Source organism: Miniopterus schreibersii (assembly GCF_964146895.1).
Source record: "Miniopterus schreibersii genome assembly, chromosome: 4".
Lineage (NCBI taxonomy): Eukaryota > Metazoa > Chordata > Mammalia > Chiroptera > Miniopteridae > Miniopterus > Miniopterus schreibersii.
Window position 1 is genome coordinate 79,817,382 of NC_138105.1, and position 23,106 is coordinate 79,840,487.

General features: G+C 49.1%; 2 protein-coding genes across 4 annotated transcripts; one reads left to right on the forward strand and one right to left on the reverse strand.

Annotated features, from left to right (window-relative positions):
* The first annotated feature begins 11,668 nt into the window (after nucleotides 1-11,668).
* Nucleotides 11,669-21,858, forward strand: KANK3 (KN motif and ankyrin repeat domains 3). 3 transcript variants are annotated; one of them, XM_081136627.1, is made up of 12 exons: nucleotides 11,669-11,721; nucleotides 14,250-14,381; nucleotides 14,615-14,756; nucleotides 15,460-16,722; nucleotides 16,811-16,910; nucleotides 17,111-17,308; nucleotides 17,409-17,493; nucleotides 18,007-18,223; nucleotides 20,072-20,211; nucleotides 20,326-20,526; nucleotides 20,608-20,706; nucleotides 21,395-21,858. In XM_081136627.1, the coding sequence occupies exons 3-12, from the start codon at nucleotides 14,723-14,725 to the stop codon at nucleotides 21,470-21,472; spliced, it is 2,415 nt and encodes an 804-aa protein (XP_080992753.1). In that variant the 5' UTR covers nucleotides 11,669-11,721; nucleotides 14,250-14,381; nucleotides 14,615-14,722; the 3' UTR covers nucleotides 21,473-21,858. The 3 variants fall into 3 exon arrangements, with proteins under 3 accessions (XP_080992753.1, XP_080992751.1, XP_080992752.1); XM_081136625.1 differs by having other exon boundaries at nucleotides 20,072-20,526; nucleotides 21,395-21,855; XM_081136626.1 differs by lacking the exon at nucleotides 11,669-11,721 and having other exon boundaries at nucleotides 14,305-14,381; nucleotides 14,695-14,756; nucleotides 20,072-20,526; nucleotides 21,395-21,855.
* Nucleotides 21,859-22,019: 161 nt separating this feature from the next.
* RPS28 (ribosomal protein S28) lies at nucleotides 22,020-23,089 on the reverse strand. The gene is made up of 4 exons (XM_081136633.1): nucleotides 23,009-23,089; nucleotides 22,868-22,915; nucleotides 22,294-22,427; nucleotides 22,020-22,093 (listed from the first exon to the last, which is right to left on the reverse strand). Exons 1-3 carry the CDS (start codon nucleotides 23,045-23,047, stop codon nucleotides 22,305-22,307), a joined length of 210 nt encoding a protein of 69 aa, XP_080992759.1. The 5' UTR covers nucleotides 23,048-23,089; the 3' UTR covers nucleotides 22,020-22,093; nucleotides 22,294-22,304.
* Nucleotides 23,090-23,106: the final 17 nt, after the last annotated feature.

Here is a 23,106-nt window from a genome sequence, read left to right on the forward strand (position 1 = left end):
AGGTGATGACACTATGAAAGAGAAGTTACACACTTGTCTGAGTTTTCAGAGTTATCTGGACAGAGCTAGGATGTGAAACCAGGCTAGCTAACTTAGAGTTGTGTTCTTAGCAGCCATGATATGCTACCTTTATTCAAAATAGCCCAGTGAGCCTTGCCTCCTGATATTCACGCCCTCATGTATGTTCTCCCTAGCATATAATCAAGAGCATATTGTTAAAATGATGGTGTGTGTGACTTCTGAGGTTAGGTCATAAAAAACAGGTGGCTGCCCTGGCCAGTGTGGCTCAGTTGGTTGAAGTGTTGTTCTGTACACCAAAAGGTGGCTGGTTCAATTCCTGGTTAGGGCACATACCCAGGTTGTGGGTTCGATCCCCGGTGGGGGCGCGTGTGAGAGGCAACCAACCAATGTTTCTATCTCACATCAATGTCCCTCCCCCTGCCCTCTCTCTCTCCTCCCCCTCTAAAATCAATTTTAAAAAGAAGATGGAAGAATGAAATCTTCAACTTTGGAACTTTATGACCAACAAAAGGAAAGACATTTTCAGATGAACAAACTAGAGAATTCATCACAGACAGATCCCAAATAAAGGAAACACCAAAGAGTCTTTTTGAGGCAAGAGAAAATGATTCCAATTTCTTAGAGATGGAGGAAGAAATGAAGAGCAAAGAAATGGGGTAAATAAATAAGTAAATAAAACACACACAGAAAAAAACAACTACACATCTTCTGCCTTGTTCTTGATTAGATCACATGGTCTTGGAGAAGCCATCCACTGTGCTGTGAGGACACTTAACCCTTTGGAGAGGTTCACATGTTGAGGAACTGAGGCCCTCACTCAACAACCAACATCAGCTTCTCAGCCATACAATAAAGCTCTCTTGAAAGCACATCCTCCAGGGGGATAAATGGTAATAGTCGGAGACTTGACTTGGGGTGTGAACACACAATACAGTGTACAGATGATGTGTTGTGGAATTGTGACCTGAAACCTGTGTAATTTTGTTAACCAGTATCACCCCAATAAATTCAATAACAAAAGGGGAAAAGAAAGCACATCCTCCAGTCCCAGGCAAGCTTTAAGATGACACAGCCTCAGCTGACATGTTATTAACCTCATGAGACCCCATGCCAGAACCACCCAGCTAAGCCACTCCCAAACTCTTGATCCATTAAAACTATGAAGTAATAAGTGTATATTATTGTTCTAAGCCACTTGTTTTGTAGCTAACACAATAGATAGCTAATATAATAGCCAACACTTCAGTGGTGCCTACTCTGTGGCTGGCACTATTTTGAGTATTTTATGTACATTCATTCACTTAACATACCCTATAATGATGGGGTAGTACTGTTTTTTAAAAATATATTTTTTATTGATTTTTAGAAAGAGAGGTAGGGAGAATGAGAGAAAGAGAAACACTGATGTCATTGATTGGCTGCCTCCTGCACGCCCCCTACCAGGGATTGAACCCACAACCTGGGCATGTGCCCTGACCAGGAATCAAATCAGCAACATTTTGGTGTATGGAATGATGCCCAACCAACTGAGCCATACTGACCAGAGTGAGGTAGTACTGTTTTAAGCTCCATCTTGAAGAAGAGAGGAAATTGAGGCATAGAGAGGTCACATGACCATGTGAGAGAGGAGGCGTAAGGTCAATAGTTCCCCAGCAAGACTAGGACTGCTGTTGGGCTTAAACCTGCCCCAATCATGGTCTGCCAGGGGCTGACATGAGAGCAGCTAATGCTGCTTCTATGAGTCACAATCCTACCACCTTTTCAAATTTGCACAGAAGCCAAACCCCCTCTGCCATCTCTCCTCTTGAATCCATCCCACCCCTTGCCCATGTTTTAGGCACAGATCCTACCTCTCCAGCCAAATTCTGTCTGAAGATATGCTTCGTTTGGTCTGCCCCAAAATTTGAACATTGGGAGATTTCTAACAAAAATCTAGATTTTTGGCTTCCCTTGCACAATTGAAAGGTCCAGCAAGGGTGGCCTGCAGGCCTGCTGGTTTGCAATGGGCTAGAACTGAGGGGGAGCTGCCTCCTTGGCCAAGGCAAGTCTTCCCACCCTGTCACTGCTGTGTGACACAACCCCTTCCATGCTCTGTCTTTTGCAGATATCTTAAGCCTCTGTTCATTCCCTTTGGGCCAGTGTTTTTCTATTGCCAATGCCAGCCTCAGACTGGGGTAAGAGAGGTCTGTATTACAGTACTGAACTTTTCAGGGCAAACCTAGAAGGTCCAATCTCCAAAAATCATACAAAATAGTAGCTATGAGTCACATGTGGCTGTCAAACACTTGAAATGTGGCCAGTCCATATAAAGATTTGGAAGACTTGAAAAAAAGAATGCTACTTGACTAATTTTTAAAAATATTGATTGCATGTTAAAATAATTTTAGATGTGTTGGGTTAAAATTAAATGATTAAAATATATTTCATCTTTTTTAAAATTTTAAATCTTTTTAAAGTGCCTTCTAGAAAATTTAAACTTACACATGTGACTTGCATTTGTGGCTCACACTATGCTTTTATTTTCAGCACTAACCTAGAGTTATTTACCAGTTTTTAGGAAATACAAAGAACAGGAGAATATCATGAATGACACTGCAGGGGTGCAGTCAGCTTTTGAAATCCAAACTGTGGAAGATGCATCGGGACAAATCTGTCTTCTTTAACAAATAAATTGGAAAAAAAAAAATGGTGAGAAATTTTTGAGATCAAAAGACATTTAAAAAACATTTCAACTACATGCAATATATGGACATTTTGGGATCCATATTCAATCCTTCACTAAAATAATGAAACAAAAGAAATTACAACATTTATGAAACAATTAAAAATTTGAACACTTACTGGACATTTGATGATTTTAATTTTTAAAGTATAATAATGCTATTATGGGTATTTAAAAAATAAATAGTCCTTGTCTCCTAGAATGCATATATACTTAAATATTTACAGATGATGGCATGCCTGCTTTGAAGCAAAGGCTTCAAAACAGTTCAGTTGGCAAGGAAGTGGGAACACAGGAGATAAAATAGGATTGAGTTGACAATAATGTTTACGTTTTACAATCTACTGCCTTTTTCACTATGGAAAATACGCATCATATAAAATTTACCATTTTAACCATTTTCAAGTGTACAATTTAGTGGCATTAAGTACATTTCTCTATTTTTTTTGCTTGAAATTCTCCAAAATAAAAGGTTGAAATAAAAATTGTGAATAAGGAAATGGTGATCAAAATAAAATATGTAGATGAATTAATAAGTACCCAGGAGGGCTAGTGCAGTGATTTTTATTTCTTTTTTTAGTTTCTTAAATTTCTATAATTAATATGCTAATGTTTAGAGATTTTTTAAAATTTTATTGATTGATTTTTGAGAGAGAGAAAGAGAGGGAGAAACAGTAATTTGTTGTTCCAGTTATTTATGCGTTCACTGGTTTCTTGTATGTGCCCTGACCGGACATCAAACTTGGGCATATAGGGACTCGGCTCTTAACCAACTGAGCTATTTTTCACCAGGCCAGGGCAATTTTTAGAGGTTTTTCAAAATAACAATAAGAGACCTAGCCAGTTTGGCTCAGCGGTTAGAGCGTTGGCCTGTGGCCTGAAGGGTCCCGGGTTTGATTCTGGCCAAGGGCATGGACCTCGGTTGCAGGCTCGATCCCCCGCCCTAGTGGGGTCGGTGGTTGGGTGTCTCACAGAGACACATGTGTTTCGCTCGCTCTCTCCCTTTCCACTCTCTATGAAAAGCAATGGAAAAAAATATCCTCTGGTGAGGATTAAAAAATAGTAATAACAATAAGAAAAAGCTAAAGGCGGCAATGTTTTTAAGGACAATTCCTTCAGAGGTGTTCCGCGGCCAAGCTCAGCTCCTGCATTGGGCAGTGGGAGGAGCGCCCCCTGGTGGCGGAGCTGAGAACCGCGCTCGCAGGCTCCGTGGCCGCGTCCGGGGCTCCCGCAAGGGAAGCAAGATGCTCGTGGAGTGTGTGCGCCCTCTTGCGGGCTCCAGAGCACCAGGGGGGCGCCCGCAGTGGCCTGGAGGTCTTGTTCTAGCTGAGGTTCAGAGGAGAGACCAAAGGGGAAATGTGGAGTGATGAGTAGCAGCTTTCCTCCTCCTCCACCTTCCTCCTTTTAAAAATCCATCTTATTTAACAGCAATTCATTCATTCCTCCTCAAACATTTATTGAGTACCTACTGTGTGCCTGGCCCTATTCCAAGCACTGGGGACAAAAGCTCTTGCCCTAACGGAGCTGACACAATTACTGTGTGAGGGAGACACAATAAACAAGTAAAAAAATTTACAGTGTGTTATGTGGTGATAAGTTCTAGGGAGAAAATAAACCCAAGAAGGGAGATACCGAATGAGAGGATGCTTGTAATTTTAAATAGAGTGGTTAGAAATGGTTTCATTAAGAAGAGGGAGTTTGAGGAGCATTTGAGATCTTGTATCCTGGCATATGTCATCAGTTTGGTTCAAATAAACTCATAAAAATCTTAAAAAGAAAGAGAAAGAAAGAAAGAAAGAAAGAAAGAAAGAAAGAAAGAAAGAAAGAAAGAAAGAAGAAGGAAGAAGGAGGAGTTTGGTCAGAGAAGTGAAGGATGCGAGGGGGTAAGTCAGGCAGGTATCTGGGAGAAGAACATTCTAGGCAGAGGGACTAGCCAGTGCAAAGCCTCTGAGGCAGGAGCATGCCTAATGTGTTTGAGAAACATTAAGAATGCCCATGGAGAGGGAGGGAGGGAGGGAGAGAGAGAAAGAGAGAGGGAGAGGGAGGGAAAGATAGGGAGAGAGAGGGAGAAAGAGAGAGGGAAAAGTAGGGAGAGAGAGGGAGGGAGAGAGAGAGAGGGAGGGGGGAGAGAGAGATATAAGCAAATGTGGCAACATCTTAGCATTTTGGAAATTTAGGTGAGGAATACACATATATATGTATATGTATGTGTGTGTATGTATGGAGGGGGGTGTAGAATAGATATGTATTTTTTTGAGCCTTTGAGAACCAATCCCATGACTCCTTTATATTCCTAAATGCTTTAATTTCTATTTCCTGAGAAAAAGGATATTCTCTCTCTCTCTTTTTTAAATCCTCACCCAAGGATGTTTTTTCCATTGCTTTCAGAGACAGTGGAAGGAAGGGAGAGAGAGAGAGAAACCGCAATGTGAGAGACACATTGCGCCCTGTCGGGGATCAAGCCTGCAGCCAAGGTAGGTACCTTTGGCCAGAATAAAATCTGGGACCCTTCAGTCCGCAGGCTGATACTCTAACTGTTGAGCCAAACCTACTAGGGTACAAAAAAAGGATATTGTCTTACAGAGGACTTCTCTACCTTGTCACTGTTGACATTTGGGCTGGACAATTTTTGCTGTGGGGGCCTGCCCTGTGCACGGTACACTTTTTAGCATCTCTAGCCTTTACCCACTAGATGTCAGCAGCGCACACTCGCCCAGTAGTAGCAGCCAAAAATATCTTCAGACACTGTGGAATGTCCCCTGGATGACAGAACTGCCCGCAGTTGAAGACCATTGCTTATATAACCGCAGTGCAAGGGTTACAACCAGAACATCTAATATTGATGTAACATTACTATCTAAACTATAGACCTTATTCAAGTTATACCGGTCATCCAATGATGTCTTTTATAGCATCATAGGATACCATGAACAGAGTAAAAAGACAACTGACAAAATGGGAGAAAATTTTCACAAATCATATATTTGATAAGGGATTAATATTCAGAATATATGAATAACTCCTAAAACTCAACAACAACAGTCTAATTAGCCCTGGCTGGTGTGGTTCAGTGGTTAGAGCATCAGCCGGCACACCAGAGGGGTCGCTGGGTAAATTCCTGGTCAAGGGCACATTCCTGGGTTTCAGGTTCGGTCCTGGCCCTGGTCAGGATGAGTGTGGGAGGCAACCAACAGACAACCACATTGATGTTTTCTCTCTTGCTCTCCCATCCTTCCCTCCCCTTCCACTCTCTCTAAAAAAAATTAAAAAAATTAAAAATCAGGTGAGGATTAACCAAAAAAATAAGCAAAGGACTTGAACAGACATTTTTCCAAAGAAGATATGCAAATGGCCAGTATGCATATGAAAACATGCTCAATATCAAAACTACAATGAGTTATCACTTCACATCCACTAGGATGTGTATTATTTTTTTTAAATGATCAGTTTGGCTTAAAAAAACTCATAAAAAAATTTAAAAATGGAAAATAGGTGTTGGCAAAGATATGATCACACTGGAACCCTCGAGCACAGCTGGTAGAAATGCAAAGTGATAGCCACTGTGAAAACCAGTTTGGCATGTCCTCAAAAAGTTAAATATAATAAAAATGGTTAAAATGATCAATTTTATGTTACATATATTTTACCACAATAAAAATTTTAGTGGAACCTGAGAGCTTCGACTCAAAAGCACTGCACCAAGACATGTTTTAATAAAAGTTTTGGACTTTAAAAGAATAATCCTTTGAGCATCTAGGAAAAAAAAGAGCAAATGGACCAGTTGTTGCTGCTCAGTGGTTGAATGTCCACCCATGCACCAAGAGGACACTGGTTCGATTCCTGGTCAGGGCACATAGCTGGGTTTGGGGCCCGATCCGCAGCAGGGGGCATGCAGGAGGCAGCCAATCGATGTTTCTCTCTTCCTCTCCCTTTCTCTCTAAAATCAATAAAAACATATTTTTTTTTTTTAAAAAAAGAGAGAGCAAATGACTTAGAAGGAAAAGAAAATTAGATTCTCAACAGATTTTTGGGAGCAATGCTTTATACAAGAAGAAAATGGAGTCAGATGTTTAAAGATATTCTAGGGAAAAAAATATGAGCCACGGATTTTGTATACAGCAAAACTGATTTTCAACTATAAAGGATACAGACTGTTATCAACATGTAAGGGAATATAGTTCCATGAGATCTTCTTGAAGATTCTACTTCAGACAAACAAATGATTAGAAAACATGAATGTAGGACTGGCAGAAAGTGTGAAACAAAGAGTTGCTTATAAAACTAAGACTGAAGGGGATAAAAAGGAAAGAGTCTTGTATGGAACAGCAAGATGTGCTCACAGTGTAGATGCAGTACAAAAATCAGAGAAAGGATGGAGAATCAGGATAACATATGCAAAAGATACTTTTTAAAAAAAATCATTTTAAAAAATATGTTTTTATTGATGTCAGAGAGAGGAAGGGAGAGGGAGAGAGAGAGAGAGAAACATCAATGATGAGAGTCATTGATCGGCTGCCTCCTGCACGCCCCCAGCTGGGGATCGAGCCCACAACCCGGGCATGTGCCCCGACCGGGAATCGAACCGCGATCTCCTGGATCCTAGGTCAATCCCAACCACTGAGCCACACCAGCCAGGCTGCAAAAGATACTCTTAAAGTGTTTTTAGTCACAAATTGGTGGTAGTATTGGCATGTTATTTTTAGACTGTTTTGTGAGCAATTTTCATTAAAGCAATTAAGTAATTATGTGATATTCTAATTTTGTCTTCTGTGTCCCTGGGAACCAGGATTTTTATGGAAGAAAGGAGAAATAGATAGCAGAAGTATTAATATTAGTTTCCTATGGCTGCTGTAACAATTACCACAATCTTAGTGGCTTAAAAACAACACAAATTTATTTTCTTAAAATTCTGAAGTCAGAAGTAAAACATGAGTCTCACTGGGCTAAAACCAAGATGTCCTCAGGGCTGTGATTCTTCTGGATGCTCCAGAAAAAGAATCCATTTCCTTTCCTTTTCGAGCTTCTGGAGGCAAATCTATTCCTGGGCTGGTGGTGCCCCTTCCAGCAATCACAACACTCTGACCTCTGCTTCCATCCTCACATCTCCTTTTCTGACACCGACCCTCATGCCAACTCTTTTTTTTTTTTCAGTCCTCATCATAGGATATTTTTTCCATTGCTTTTCAGAGAGAGTGGAAGGAGAGAGAGAGAAACACTGATGTGAGAGAGACACATTGATTGGTTGCTTCCCGCATGTGCCTAGATTGGGAGCCTGGGATCGAGCCTGCAACTGATGTATGTGCCCTTGGCGAGAATCAAACCTGGGATCCTTCAGTCTGCAGGTCGATGCTCTAACCACTGAGCAAAACCGGCTAGGTTCTGCCAACTCTTTATTTTTTTTAAATATGTCTTTATTGATTTCAGAGAGAGAGAACAGGAGAATGAAAGAGTGAAATAAAAGCATCAATGATGAGAGAGAGTCATTGATCAGCTGCCTCCTGCACGCCCCCTACTGGGGATGGAGCCCAAAATCCGGGCATGTGCCCTGACTGGGAATTGAACCTCGATCTCCTGGATCATAGTGGATGCTCAACCACTGAGCCACTGGCTGGGCCTACCAACTCTTATAAATACCTTTAGTGATATTGGGCCCACCTAGACAGTCCAGGATCACATCACCATCTCAAAATTTTTAACATAATCACATCTGCAAGTCAGTTTTGCCATGTAAGGTAACATATTCATAGGGTCCAGAGATTATTGTGTAGATATCTTTGACAGGATGTTATTCTACCTACCACCAAGAGGTTGAGTAAAAATCATGTAGTCATGAATTGAATTGGAAATATCAAAATGAACTTATAAAGCATTTTACATAACATAAAATGCACACATATATAATACATATAGTAAATATATTACTTATATATTACTTATATATTTACCTATACATATATTTATAAATATATTAATTTTATCATTTATACTATTATATCATTTATACTATAATTATATTATATTTTATTATAATACTATTATACATTATATTATATCATCATGGCATATGTCATAATCATAAATGATGTAATATTATATATATTTATATATATTCTCCCTACTTAGCTCTGCTCACTGAAAAAGTCTAGACACAATAGCAAATGAGTATTCCTAGCACCCAAACTCCTATATTTCCCATTGACAGAATCCAGAGTTTCAAGGAGTTTCTGGCTGATGCAAGTCCTGGGATAGGATATGTCCAAGATGAACCTGAAACATCTGGTCCTATGAGAGAGCAAGAAAACTATCAAAGATTACCAGAGTCACTTCTGAAAGTTCCAACCCACAAAGGTTCCCCAGCCAGGTGTGCCCAGCAGTGAGCATAAATGCAAGGGCTTGAAGCACAATGTGTTTCAGTCCATAAGCTCATAATTACTTAACAACAACAACAAAACCTAATTCATCACCTTAGGGGATGGTGGAGAATCATTCATTATTTTGAACACTGGTATATAAAGTGAAAGAAGCAGCCCTTTTCTTGCCTTTCCTATAGGAAGTTCACTGGGTAACCACACAGGAAGTAAAGGGAAGGAAGCATCTGACAAATGAAGAATTCTACCTAATAAACAGGGAAGAAATACTGGAGGAAGGTCACTATTTTGTAACCCTCAATGGCTGCTGGCCTCATGCAAGGAGAAACAAAGAGTTTGAGCTTCCTGGCAAAAGGACACAACTCCACTCATGGACATACCAAGGAATTAAACCCGAGTCTGACCCCAGTTCAAGAACAAACCTCAAATTTTCAGGGCATAGGGAAGATAGAGCACCATACTGGACTGCATCATGAGTGTGCAATCAATGACACCCCAACTGTGGGAAACACTTCAGGGCAAATAGCCTGAGTTGTGCGTTTGATTTATCACAAGGGAAGAAAAGGGATGGAGGGGGCCTGTGGGTTAACAGAGACTGAAAAGACATAGCAGTTTCTTTTGGAATGGGCAAGACTAAACTACAGTGTCTAGAGATGCATATTCAGGTGTTAAGCTATTCAGGAATTCAAGGCAATGATTACTACACAAGTCACAACAGTGGTTACTTTGCAAAGTAAGGAGGCAGCTGTGATGGGGATATGGAGAATGGAGGGCCTTCTGAGGTAGCTGGTGATGTGCTGACCTGGGTGGGGGTTATAATTATGTTCATTTCCCAGCTGGGTTTCTCAAACTAAGCACTATTGACATTCAGGCTATATAATCCTGTTGTGAGGGGCTGTTCTGTGCACTGTAGGGTGTTTAGCAGCATCCCTGACCTCCACCCATTAGATCCCTTCCCCCTCTCCATCATGACAATAAAAAATCACCCTGGTTGAGAACCTCCCTCCAGTACTCCTTAAGCTATACTTTTAGTTTATGTAGTTTCTTTTTTTTCTTCAAAGATTTTTTTTTATTGATTTCCAGAGAAGGAGGAAGGGAAAGGAAGAGAGAGAAACATCAATGTGAGAGTGAGACATCAATTGGCTGCCTCCGGCATGCCTCCTACAGGGGATCAGGGATTAAGCCTGCAACCCGGGACGTGTGCCCTGACCTGGAATCGAACAGACAACATTTTGGTGCACCAGATGACACTCAACCAACTGAGCCACACAGGCCAGGGCTTATGTGGTTTCTTGGGTTTGGCTCTATGTGTGTGCATTTTATTTTACAATAAAAACATTTTAAAAATTCCAATGGAGTTTTCATGGGAAAACTCGACAGAATTCTGCATACGGTTTATGTGCATGAAGAAAAGACAGTGGAAATTACCCAGGAATTTTCTAAAAGGAGGAATATCAGATATTGAAATACATTCTAAAGCTACAGTAGTTAAAGTGAAGTGGCACTGGGACAACATAGAGGAATTTGGAATAAATCACTTTCCTTTGGACGGGCTCCACTGATCAGGTAAAGTACGAGAACTTCAGATGTGCCTTTCTGCCCGTCCTCTCCCACCAACACATTGACCTAGTCAAAGTCCTCCATATAGGGAGCTTCCTTCTTCTCTTCCTTTACATGTGCACTTTCTTCTATTTGGAGCACCCTTCCTTTAGTGTTATCCCTCCAGGCTGCCTCACCAGACCCTCCAGGTCAGGGATTTGCCTCTCTTTTCTCCTCCCATAGATTCCAGCTCCCACCTGTCATCCCCTTACCATAAACTTTAGCTTGGAAATCTGCCTCTGCCTCTCAGCTTTGAGGTCCAGGATGGCAGGATTGTGTCCCCTTAGGGACCTACACAGTGCCAAGTACACAGAAGGTGCTCAATAATGCTAAAATAATCAGGAGAAAACCTACCTGTACAGTCACTTTAGATAATAACACATTCCAAATGGATTAAAATGTTAAATGTAATTTTAGATAATTAGTTGAACAAGCATTTATTGAGCACCTACTGTGTGTCGGGGGAACTGGATAAAGCAGTTACCTAAATAAATCAGTGTCCTTATGGTGCTCACATTAGTGGAAGAGACATGCGCGGGGAATACAGTTCAGGAAGGTGGATGGGCAAGTGCAAAGACCCTGCGGTGGGAAAGATCCAGGGTACTGGTACCTCGCCCAAAGTGGGACCTGGGCATCAGTCCTTCCAGCTTCCACCCAAAGTATCTTCCAAACGCACAAATTTCCTCAGTGAGTCTCCGGCTCAGGGCTTCCCACGGCTCTCTAATGTCGGGTGCATCAAACCCAAGGTCCTTAGCGGTGAGCTGGACAGCACTTGGCCGAGGCCCTCCGCGGGGCTCTCTCCCTCGGGGACCATCACTCCAGGCCCCGCCTCCCAGACCCGCCCCACAGTCCCGGCGCCGGCCCACTCCGCCTTACTATTGGACAGTTCGGAGAGGGCCGGGCGTTGGTTGGCTGGAGTGACCGTCAATTAGGGTTAGGGCATTGATAACCCGTTCTCGAGCTTCGAGGGGGCGGGCTTGGGTGCAGGCTCGGCTGGGGCTGCGGCATCAGGTAAATCGCCTGCTTGTGGGGTACCGGTGCGGTTCTTGGGGGGATAAAGGGACGCCCCGGGAAGGGGCTATGAGCCTTCAGCCCCTCTGCGGGCCCAGCGCGCTGCGACGGGGCGGGCACCGTGTCCCCCGGCTGGGACCCCTCCCACACTGAGAGCCCGTAGTGGGCAGCTGGCAGAATGGGAAGCTCTGGAGTCGTGAGATCGCCCTCTTCCCACCCTTCAGGAGCCAAGTGGGGGGCTTATTCGCCCCTAGCTCCCCTACCGACTCTAAGACCCTTTCCCCGCGTCCCTCCCGGGCAGCTTGGGGACCCGGGTCGAGCCCTTTGCGCTGGACATGGGTGTGTGTGTGGGGGGGGGGATACGGAAACGGTGTTGGGGGAGGGACGGACGGCCACCGGGCCGTCAGACAATGGGTAGCGGATGGAACCGCCCGGCGGCGTTTCCTGTAGGAAACGGCTCTGTCTCTGCGAGGCAGTCCTGGGGGGGACGGTGAGGGGGTGGTGGGTGCTGACCTGAGTCCCTCCCCTCACACCATCATCAGCCAACATCTGCACCTCAGGGATGTGCAAGTTCTACCCCAACGTTAGAGGGCGCCATCACCGGGGGCCTCAAGCCCGGGGGGAAAATGTCCCCTTCCCAAGATCCGGAGCCGCACTGCCCGCACTCCTGGAATTTCATGATCACAGCACCGAGTCCCAAAATAGTCCCTGGGGCTGGAGTGGGGCGTGTGGCATCTGCTTTGACGGCCTAATGAGGGGGCCTCAGGCGGAGGATCCGGGTCTAGCAGTGACAGCTCCGGCAGCCAGCGGAGGAGAGAGCAGGGCGCCTGCACGCCCCTGCTCCGATGAGGTTGCAGCCCACCGGAGCCACCGGAGTGTGAGCCTGCTCCCGGCCATCAGGGACACACCGGGGACAGGCATGAGTGCAGGCTGGGAGGTCGGGGGAGGGCTCTTTCTAGAAGGCCATCAAGTGGAGTGGTCAATGCAAAAAAAAGGGGCAAAGCTGCCAGGGTTTAAATCCTGCCTTTGCCTGTATGTGACCTTGGGCACATCACTTAATCTGTATTTCTCCATCTGTATAATGGAGGAAAGGAGAATGATAGTAACCTACTGCAGAGGGTTTAGCCAGGATTTCTTAAAAGTTAATTAATACCTACAGATTGCCTAGAATTGAAGCTGGTCCATTGAAAACGGAAAAATTATTGTTTTAATTATTATTTACCATTCTTGGAGCATCCACCCATTTCTCAGCCCAACTTCTGAGTCCAGCTGCAGCAGCTGGTTGGGGCCTTAGGGATGGCCCACAGCTGTTCTTTGAGTTCCCAGCACCTCAGATTTGGGTGTTACCAGGTCACTGGAGGAGGGGGCTGACCCCAACTGAGTCACACAGTGAGCTGTGTGTGAGGGAGGCCCAGACTTCTAATCCCCCACCTAGGCTTTTTCCATGGCCCAGCTCTTCTCTGGCTGTTTCCTAAAAACAAGTCCTGAGAGGAACTGAATGTCCTCTGTGATGGTCAGCTGTCCTGCTGGCCTACCCCTTGCAGCCAGCTGGTATAAGAGGACAGGAAACAGCTGCTTTGGGATTGGCCTTGGGGTGGGTGTGGGAGGTCAAGGAGCCAGGTTGGACAAAGGTGGGAAGTGGAAAGGTGATTAGTTTAGCACAGATGAGCAGTGGGTCAGGGAGAGCTCAGATTGGGTCTGGTAGGCAAGGGTCCCCGGAAGATAAGTAGAGCCCAATCTGAGGGTGTTTCCCATAGACAATTGACTTAATTGCTTTGTACCTCAGTTTCCCCATCTGGAAAATGTGAATATCTGCCTTGCAGGACTGCACAAGATTACATTTAATCAAGCAGGGCAGCTTGCCCTTCCCTGAAGGTTTTTCATTGTGGGCTCTTCAAAGCTCTACTTTTCACCCTGTGCTTTTTGTTGTTGTTGTTGATTTCAGAGAGAGGGAGGGAGAGGGAGAGAGATAGAAACATCAATGATGAGAGAGTCATTGACCAGCTGCCTCTTGCATGCCCCCTGCTGGGGACCGAGCCCACAACCCAGGTATGTGCCCTGATGGAGAATCAAACCAGGATCTCCTGGATCCTAGGTCGATGCTCAGCCTCTGAGCCATGCCAGCCAGGCTCACCTTGTGCTTTCTGATTCCAAGTTCTGGACTCAAGATTTCTCTTTGTAAAATATCACATTATTAGATGTGTCCCAATGTCCCTTAGTTTTTTATGTCACCCCAAGTTACTCTCCCTCCAGCCTCAGGCATAGTTTCAGCTCTGACAGCCTGGGTGCTTGTGGTTTCATTACAAGCTCTTACAAGCCAAGGGCAGAGCCTTGTGGCACTCCACTAGAGACATTCCAGGGATACAGGTATCCATTGATTTGCATCCTTTGTGCATCTGGCCCACAACTCTCCATCTTTCCTATAAGGGTCTCATAAGTCACCTTGGTAAACAATTCTATCTTGTTTGCACTTGTCTATGGAAAAAATTCAAGTGATTCTGTATTTTTGTTTGTTTTTTAATCTGCAGAATCTGACCAGATGAGTTCTTAATGAGCCCATGAAGGGCTTCCAATTCTTGCCTTCCTCTCCCGAAGATTCACATTCCACCTGTGACCATTAATTTCTGATTTTCCCCACGGATTGACAGAAAACTCAGCAGGTCTAGAATGACACCCATCCCCATCACCAGCTACTCTTCTTTTCTTGATCACTTTCCTCTCTTCTTTTGATGCCCTTCCTGCCTTCTGCCCAGCAGGCTGAGGCCTGGCACCTGGGTGTTCCCATTTATTCATTCCAAAGTTTCAAGGCCTCTTGAGGGAGGAGGGAGGAAAGGGCAAGGTGTGTGGGGGTGGGTTGTTGGAGAGGAGCTCTTGGTTCTGTTTACTCTCGTAGAATCCAAGCTGACCTGAGTCACAGCCAGAGGGACAGGGCCTGACTCCACCCTCACCACCACCCCTGGGGGCCTTTTTCAGGGTGTGTCTGGTGGCTACTCCAGGAAACATGGCCAAGTTTGCCCTGAATCAGAACCTGCCTGGTGAGTGTACAAAATGGGATACGTCTGTTTGCACAGATCAACACTTGGTGAACACAGCCCTGCAGTTCCCTCCTTTGCATAGCAGCCAGAGAACCCCACCCCCCCCATGCTGCCCTATCACATGTGGAATATAATCTAACTTCTCATGATGGCCTAGGAGTCCCCTTCTGTCACCCTGCTCACCTCTCCTACTCCTCTCTTTCATCACTCTGCTCTGGACACCTTCACCTCTACTGTTACTCTAGCCCACCCCGCTCACTCCACCCCAGGACCTTTGCATGGCTGTTTTCTTTTAGGAACCTTCTGTCCCCAGCTGATTCCTCCTCATCACTCGGCCCTGACAACCACAGCCAAAGTCATGCGTCCTCCAGTTATTCGCTACTTCATCTTATTATTGCCCTAAGCACCATTTGTAATGATTGTGTTTATCTGTCTCCTACAAGAGGGCAGAGATGCTTGTCTTGTTTCATGCTGTGTCCTCAGAGCCTAGAAAATTGCTTGACAGATACTAGGAGCTCAATAAACGTGTTTGCATGACTATTTGGGTGCATATAGGCATTTGAGCCTCGGGTGTGTAATGGCAGGTGTGCAGAGTTTGGTGCAGGTGGAGCTCTGCCGGTGTGTCATGGTGGGGAGGGGACGTGCTTTGTTTACGCAGTCGTTCCGGTGTACCCCTGGCCTAACACCCTTCACGCCCCGGCAGACCTCGGAGTCTCTCGCCTGTGCCCCGGCTCGATCGGGGGCGCCCGCAGCCCGAGGTCGCCCTACGCGGTGGAGACGCCCTATGGCTTTCACTTGGACCTGGATTTTCTTAAATACGTGGAGGAGCTGGAGCGCGGCCCAGTCGCCCGCCGCCCCCCGGGCCCCCAGCCGGCACGCCGCCCCCGCGCGCCCCGGGCGGGCATCACGGGCGCGCGCAGCCCAGGGGCCTGGACATCCAGCGAGTCCCTGGCGAGTGACGACGGGGGAGCGTCCGGCGCACTCTCTCCCGGCGCGCCCTCTTGGTTCCAGCTGCCGCCGCTGTCGCCGCGTGCACCAGCCCGTAACCCGCACGTCGAGGACACGCTCTTAGAGACCAGCCGACGCCTGGAGCTGGCGCAGGCGCAGGCGCACGAACGCGAGCGCAGCCCGCGAGGTTCCGGCCGCAGCAGCCCCGCGCCCAATCCTGCCCCTGCCTCGCCAGGCCCGCTGCAACTGCAGCTGGTGCGTGAGCAAATGGCCGTGGCTCTGCGGCGTCTGCGCGAGCTCGAGGACCAGGCGCGTGCGCTGCCGGAGCTGCAGGAGCAGGTGCGCGTGCTGCGTGAGGAGAAAGCGAGGTTGCTGGCTGTGCGTCGGCCTGAGACCCACGTGGAGGCCGAGGCGCGCCCAGACAAGCTCTTACAGCTGCGGCGGCTCACCGAACGCCTGGCGACTTCCGAGCGCGGCGTTCGCGCCAGGGCCAGCCCCCGGGCGGACGGCCCCGACGAGGAGGCTCTGAAGCGCAGCGAGGGCGCACTCCAGGTCCTCGACGGGGCGGCAGGGACCCCCGATCGTGCGCCCCAGACGCGGGAGCCTGGAATCCAGGCCGTGCTGGGGACCCAAGATGCGGGAGCCCAGGCAGTGCCGGAGACCCGGGAGGCTAGCTTGCAGGCGGCCCCCAAGACCCTCGAGGCGGACGCGTGGGTGACAGAGGCGCTGCTGGGGCTGCCCGCGGCCGCTGAGCGCGAGCTGGAGCTGCTGCGCACCAGCCTGGAGCATCAGTACGGGGTGAGCGAGCTCCTGCGGGACCGGCTGCGAGAGTTGGAGGAGGCCCGCGAGGTTGCGGAAGAGCAGGCAGCGACCCAGTCTCAGCCGCGCGAGGCTGCCACCCAGACCCCGTGGATTTGTGTCGAGGCGGCCACGCAGACCGAGCCTCCCGTGGAGGCTCCTTCCCTGACGCAGACCCCGTCTAGATTCACAGATGGGGACAGGGCCATGGCGCCCGCGGGTGAGTCCCTGCCCACCTCGCAGAGCCCGGGCTTGATGGCCACCGCACTCCGCACTCGAACTTAGTGCCCTTTTCTGATCCCTGGCAGGCATCCTCAAATCCATCATGAAGAAGAGAGACGGAGTACCTGGCGTCCAACCCAGTCCTGGACCCAAGAGCCTGCAGTTTGTTGGGGTCCCCAACGGAGAGTGAGCATTTCCCCCCTCCCCATGGCAGCATCTGAGGGAACATGGACTGGGGTTTGATTTCCAGCTCTGCCCCTCTGGCAGCGCGGTCTTGGCAAGCCTGTTTCCTCATCGGGGAAATGGGGACAGCCAATCCCACCTCAGAGGACTCCAGAACGAGCCTACAGGGGAGGCTCAGCAGTCGCCTCCCAACCTGCCCCCAGGTACGAGAGCTCATCCAGTGAGGAAGACAGTGACAGCGAGGATGGTGCTGCTGAGCCCCCGAGGAGCAGCTCCTGTGGCTCCGGGGAGGACAGCGGCCAGGGATCCGACTCGGGCACCCCCGGCTCTCCCAGCGGCGGGGTCGCCCTGGAACCTGAACCGGAGGCGGAGACGGAGCCTCAGCCGGGTGTGCAGGCGAGGTGAGCAGTACCATGGACACCGGAGTGGGGATGGTAGTTCTCTTTCCAGTTTCCGCCCCGCCCCCCCCAATTCCTGAGCCTTTCCCGACCTCCTCGGTAGGTGCGAACTGAGCCCGCGATTAAGGGAGGCGTGTGTAGCACTGCAGCGGCAGCTGAGCCAGCCCCGTGGAGTCGCCCACGACGGCGTGAGTGCAAGGACAGTCCTTCAGAGATGGAGTCGTGGGTCCGCCAGGAACCTCCCCGGACGTCTTTAGGGAAGAGCTTGTTGCCTAGAGTTGGGGGAAGGTCCGGAGTTCTGTCCCCAAGCGCCGGGGACCTCCACCAATCTCAGGATCTCCAAAGGAATCTCCGCCTTAGGGCTGCGCTGATCTTTACCTGGTTCTCTAAAAGATCCCGCTCCAAGCACTGATCCAAGCCCCAGGCCCTCTCCACAACTCCCCAAAGACAAGCGTTGACCGCCTCCCTCCACTCCAGGTTTTCCTACAGGCTCTTCCCCAGAAGGGGAGGATCCCTGCTCCTGTGAGCCCAGGACCCACATGTATTCCTTCCACAGGGGTGCGGCCCCATGGGTCCCTACGGCCCTCCTCAGAGGAGCAGTGACCTTTCTCCCCTGCCTGGATTCCCAGCCCCGCCCCTCCATGCACCCTCCCAGCCACCACGCTTGGACCCGCAGCTGATGCCTTTCCCTGTCCCGGCAGGGTGCAGCGCGCCTGGTGGCCCTGGAGTGGTTTCGAGTGTCCAGCCAGCGACGTTCGCAGGCTGAGCCCGTAGCTGGTATCTTGGGCGCTGTGGCGCGCCTAGGACCAGAGCTGCTGGCACACGTGGTGAACCTGGCGGATGGAAACGGGAACACAGCCCTGCACTACAGCGTGTCCCATGGAAACCTGGCCATCTCCAGCTTGCTGCTGGATACTGGTCAGCATGGAGGGGTGGGCAGGGTACTAGGTAACGGGGTGGGGAGCACGGAAAGGAGGCCCTGGCAAATCCCAGCTAGGAAAACCTGGAGAAGCGTGCACAGAAGAGCTGGCCAGGCAGATGTCACCACAGGACCTTCATTGGGAGTTTCAGGATCCATCATGGATGGACCTGAGCTCTGTACTGACTCTTCACTCACTTTCCTGGGGGAGGGAACTGTAGGCTTTTGGATATGTCGTCCAAAATTTAGGGAGATTATTTAATCTCACCATCTTTAGCTTCCTCAGCTATGAAATGGGACAGATCACCTCCCTACCTGGGCAGTTGTGATAACAACTGTAGAACAGCATCAGGCATCCAGTATGAATCTCCAAACCTGGTGCTTATCTTGTTCCCGAGCCTCCATTTCTAGCCAGCTGCCTCTCTAGTCTTGAGGGAAGGTACTCACTAGTCAGGGCTGTGACTACCATCCTGGCCTGGGAGTGTACCTTGTCCTCCACCGGTTCCATTTCACACATTTCTATCACCTACCTCTTACTAGCTCATCCCCTGCCTCTGGAGCAGAAATACATCGCCCCGTGGGTTGCTGAACCCACAGACATGTACTGAGAGCCTACTAGGTACCAGGTGCAGTGTTGGGAGTAGGCCACCCACACACAGTTGCTTTCCCCAATGGACTCAGGGCAGAGGGAACAATGGGCAGTAGGCAAAACTGACTGACCTTCTGAGTGCCCTGCTTCAGGTCCAGTAACATCTGGGGCCTGCCTTTGGGAAAACCTGTCTCACTGCAGCCAAGGCAGGTCCTGTCCCCTCCCTGAACCCAACACAGATCCATCCCATCCCTCCAGTTCTTGGTGATCAAAGTAACAGCACAGCCACTGGGGGCTGATCAGGAGGCTGGGGCTTGGTAGGAGGGGATGATGCATGAATTTGAAAGTTATTTTCTGGGCATCTCCTGCTTTAAAGGGGACTGTGTCTGCAGCAGATGGCAAGGTAGGCATGACTGTCATTGACAAGAGACCCAAGGCTCCTTGGGCCCTTACTTCCTATTAGTCATCACCAGTATCCCCCATATCCCTATCTGCTTGCTGTCCTGTCAACCTGACCCAACCTCCCCCAGGACGCTGAGCCCACAATGAACCTGATATAGGGGCTGCTTCCTCTTTCATCTCTCCAACCTCCTGGCTTCCCAGTATCTTGATCTGCTCCTCTCCCTTCACCTTGACCTTTGCCTTACACTAGGAAGGTCACCTTGAAACTCTGATGTCACCAACTATGCCCCCTCCATAACCTCACTCCCCAATGTCTCAGCTTGCTGTCTCTCATTCCCCAACTATAACAAGCCTCAATCTTATGGGACTATTAACCATTACCCCCACCCTATCTCCTTGGACACCAGTCATAAGGGATTAGAGCCTACAATAATGACCCATCTTATTACATCTGCAAAGACCCCATTTCCAAATAAGGTCAATTTACAGTATAGTACTTCAACATATTTTTGGTGACAATCTGCAACACAGGCTTGGGACAGAGATTAGAAAGGAATGTAACTTAGGTAACAGCCTCACAAGTCATAGTGCACTATGGCAGGTATTCCAGGAGCAATGGGGATCACAGGAAGGTTTTAAGTAGACTGGGCAAAACTTTTGATCTGTGGGCTGCTGCATGGAAATGAGGGGAACTTGGACCAAGGTGTACCAGTTCTCTGGGGGAACAATGATGGTGACTTGGTGGGCAGTAGCCATGAAAATAAACATCCCTAGATGAACCCAACACTGGGAGAGGTGAACAGGTTGGGCTAGGGGCATGAGCTCTTCTCAGTTGAATGACTACCTCCTCTCCTAGGGGTCTGCAAGGTTGACTGCCAGAATCGAGCAGGCTACTCAGCCCTCATGTTGGCTGCACTCACTTCCACTGGGCACCAGGACATGGGTGTGGTCCAGAGACTCTTCCAAATGGGCAATGTCAATGCCAAGGCCAGCCAGGTGCGTGGACCCTCCCTGGCTCCTGAAGAGGTCACTTCCACTTCAGGAGCCAACCCTGTCTTTGACCTCCCTTTCCCTAAAACCCACCCAGCTGTCTTCTTCCCCACTCCTCAGACAGGGCAGACAGCCCTCATGCTGGCCATCAGCCATGGCCGACAGGACATGGTAGCAGCCCTGCTGGCATGTGGGGCAGATGTCAATGTGCAAGATGTGGATGGGGCCACAGCCCTGATGTTTGCCAGTGAGTATGGGCACCTGGAAACCGTCAAGTTGCTGCTGGCCCAGCCAGGCTGTGATCCCGCCCTCCTGGATAATGTGAGCAACTGTGGGGCTGGTTGAGTAGGCAGGGTACCTGTGCCTTGGTTCAGGGACCTAACTGTTCATGTTTTTCTTCAGGAGGGCACCAGTGCCTTGGCCATGGCCCTGGAGGCTGAACAGGATGAGGTGGCTGCTCTGCTGCACGCGCATCTGAGCTCGGGCCAGCCTGGTCCCCTGGTGAGTGTAGCTCCAGTCCCAAGCAACAAAACTTTATAGCTGCACACTGGGGGAGGCTACCAAGAGTGTTCTAGAAAGCTCTCCCTTCCCACTACCCCAGGGGAGCAGTAGGGTGGGGAACCAGGGTCTGAATCTCCTATGTGGCTAGGAAGCTTCCTCCATTTCATAGGTCATGAGCCTGAGATCTGCAGAGGGAAAGTGACCTATGATCAGAGACCTGTTAGAGCTTCTATTCCAATGAACTTGTTATTGCCCCCAAGGAGGCTCATAGCAAAGGAATCAGACACCCTTTGGAGTTAGGCCTGGTGGGGAAAGAGGATACAGGGTCCCTGCAAGTAAGAGCTTCAGAACTGGAGACTGGATGAGTTTGCCAGCAGCAGGCAGGGAACACTCAGTTTTTCTCCAAGGGGGAGAGAGTTAATACTCAAAGCATTTGAATAATTAAACTCAATCAGTTTGTCCATCCTGCTCTTTCCTGTAGAGCTATGGGAAAGGAGGCATGGAGGTCAAGCACCTCTTCCAGGTCAGATGGGGCAAAGGCAGGATTCAAATCCAGGCAGCCTGCCATTACTGTGAAGGAATTCTTCCTTAGACAAGACCTCCACTAGGTTAAGCATACTTGAGTCTGAGGGAGCTAAAACCCAGTGTTCTGCCCACAAAAGATGATATCCCCCACCTTTTTCACCAGCCACCCCCTGACTCCCCCACGGCCATGCCTGATCCAAGAGGAAGCAGTGACAATGGAGAGGATCCCCAGTCTCAATGAGTGGCCTCCAACAATGGACTTGGATGTGGGGGTGAAGAGATCTTTCCCTCCCCCATCTCAACTGGGGCCAAGGTCCGTTGTCCAGTTGCTAGACCTGGACTGACCTTCTTCCTTAATAAAACATTCCTAGCTAAATTTGTATCTTGCTACCTGGCCTTCAGCCTTCATGGCTCAGTGGTTGAGTGTCTACCCATAAACCAAGAAGTCACTGGTTTGATTCCCAGTCAGAGCACATACCCAGGTTATGGGCTCCATCCCCAGTGGGGGACTGCAGGAGGCAGCCAATCAATGACTCTCATCACTGATACTTCTATCTCCCTCTCCCTTCCTCTCTCTGAAATCAATAAAAACATTTAAAAGTAAATAAATTTGTTTTAGAAGCACAGAGAGACACACGGTTACTTCTCCTCAAAAAGAAAAGTGCCTTGTTGGAGTAGAATACTGCCGCCCCCCCCCCCCCCCAGGTTTCCAGAATGCAAAGGGGTCACTGACTACTTGGATGCCCCACCGAAAGGTATTATAGGCCTAGTGACCCCAGACAAAAACCTGGATTTACACAAACGCTTTATTCACAGAACATCTTCCCCATGGGTCACGTGGTCCACCCAGGCAGCCAGGACCCTGTAAACAGACCCAAGCATGAGATGCTGACAGGCCTCCCAGCAACTGGCAAACTCCCTCCCCAGCCTTGCAGCCCGTTTCTACACCTCCACCCTCCTCCAAGAGCCCCTCATCTGTGGGCTTGCCCAAGCCTCTCTACCACCAGCCAAGAGTCTAAGAGATGCCGGCTCTCAGTTCTCTCATTCCGGTACTGTACTCACCAGACACAAATTCAGCGCAGCCTCCGAGCCTCTCGCTCTGACTCCAATAGCGTGAGCACGTCGCCCTCGCGTACGGGGCCTTTCACGTTGCGGATGATGGAGCGGCTCGTGTCGTCCATGAACTCCACGCGCACCTACGGGGCCGACAGGGGGGGCACGGAAAGAAGTGTAGGCTAGCCACGGATAGGCACCGGATCTGAATTATAGAAGGTGTGAAGCGCCGGCCAAGGCATACTTAGAAAGGGGACTGAGGCTCGTTCGCAGATAGGGCTGGGCCGGGAGAAAAGCCGAAAAGGGCGGAGACATGGCGAACAAAGCTCTGGAACGCCAGAAGCAGCCACCAGGAAGGAAAACTGCAGCTCTGGGCCCGTTGGAGACGGGTGCATACTCGGTAGGGCGTGAAGCCACACAGTGGTCGTTGGGACCGGCTGAGACAAGAAAAAGAGGTCCATCGGAACTCAGACCCGGCTGGTAGGGCCTTGGTGAGGGTTCGGACCCTCAGGAACCCTGGGATAAAGGGTTCTCGGATTCCAAGAGGCATAGTTCAGACCCCGGGGCGTCCCCATCCGCTTACCTGTGTGCACTGTCCCTGGGAACCGGTCCTGCCCAGCACCTTGGTGACCTGGCGGAAAGAAGCTGGGGTCAGAAGTGGCCCGGCCGGTTCCCCCTACCCCTCCTGCCTCACTTCGGCAACCAACACCGCAACCCCTCTCACCCTGGCTAGCTTGATGGGCTGCACACGACTCGTGTCCATGATGGCGGCAACTGTAGAGTGGAAAGGAGTCACGTGCTTTGGGAAGATCCTTTATACAA

What these genes read in the sequence shown, in the direction of transcription:
- KANK3 (XM_081136625.1), top strand. Translation starts at nt 14,723, where the DNA reads ATGGCCAAGTTTGCCCTGAATCAGAACCTGCCTG. An exon ending in CCTGAATCAGAACCTGCCTG is followed by an intron (nt 14,757 to 15,459) that starts GTGAGTGTACAA and finishes ACGCCCCGGCAG; the next exon opens with ACCTCGGAGTCTCTCGCCTG. An exon ending in GTGGAGTCGCCCACGACGGC is followed by an intron (nt 17,494 to 18,006) that starts GTGAGTGCAAGG and finishes CTGTCCCGGCAG; the next exon opens with GGTGCAGCGCGCCTGGTGGC.
- RPS28 (XM_081136633.1), bottom strand. Translation starts at nt 23,047, where the DNA reads ATGGACACGAGTCGTGTGCAGCCCATCAAGCTAGCCAGG. An exon ending in AGCCCATCAAGCTAGCCAGG is followed by an intron (nt 22,916 to 23,008) that starts GTGAGAGGGGTT and finishes TCTTTCCGCCAG; the next exon opens with GTCACCAAGGTGCTGGGCAG. An exon ending in CCCAGGGACAGTGCACACAG is followed by an intron (nt 22,428 to 22,867) that starts GTAAGCGGATGG and finishes TCGGCCCCGTAG; the next exon opens with GTGCGCGTGGAGTTCATGGA.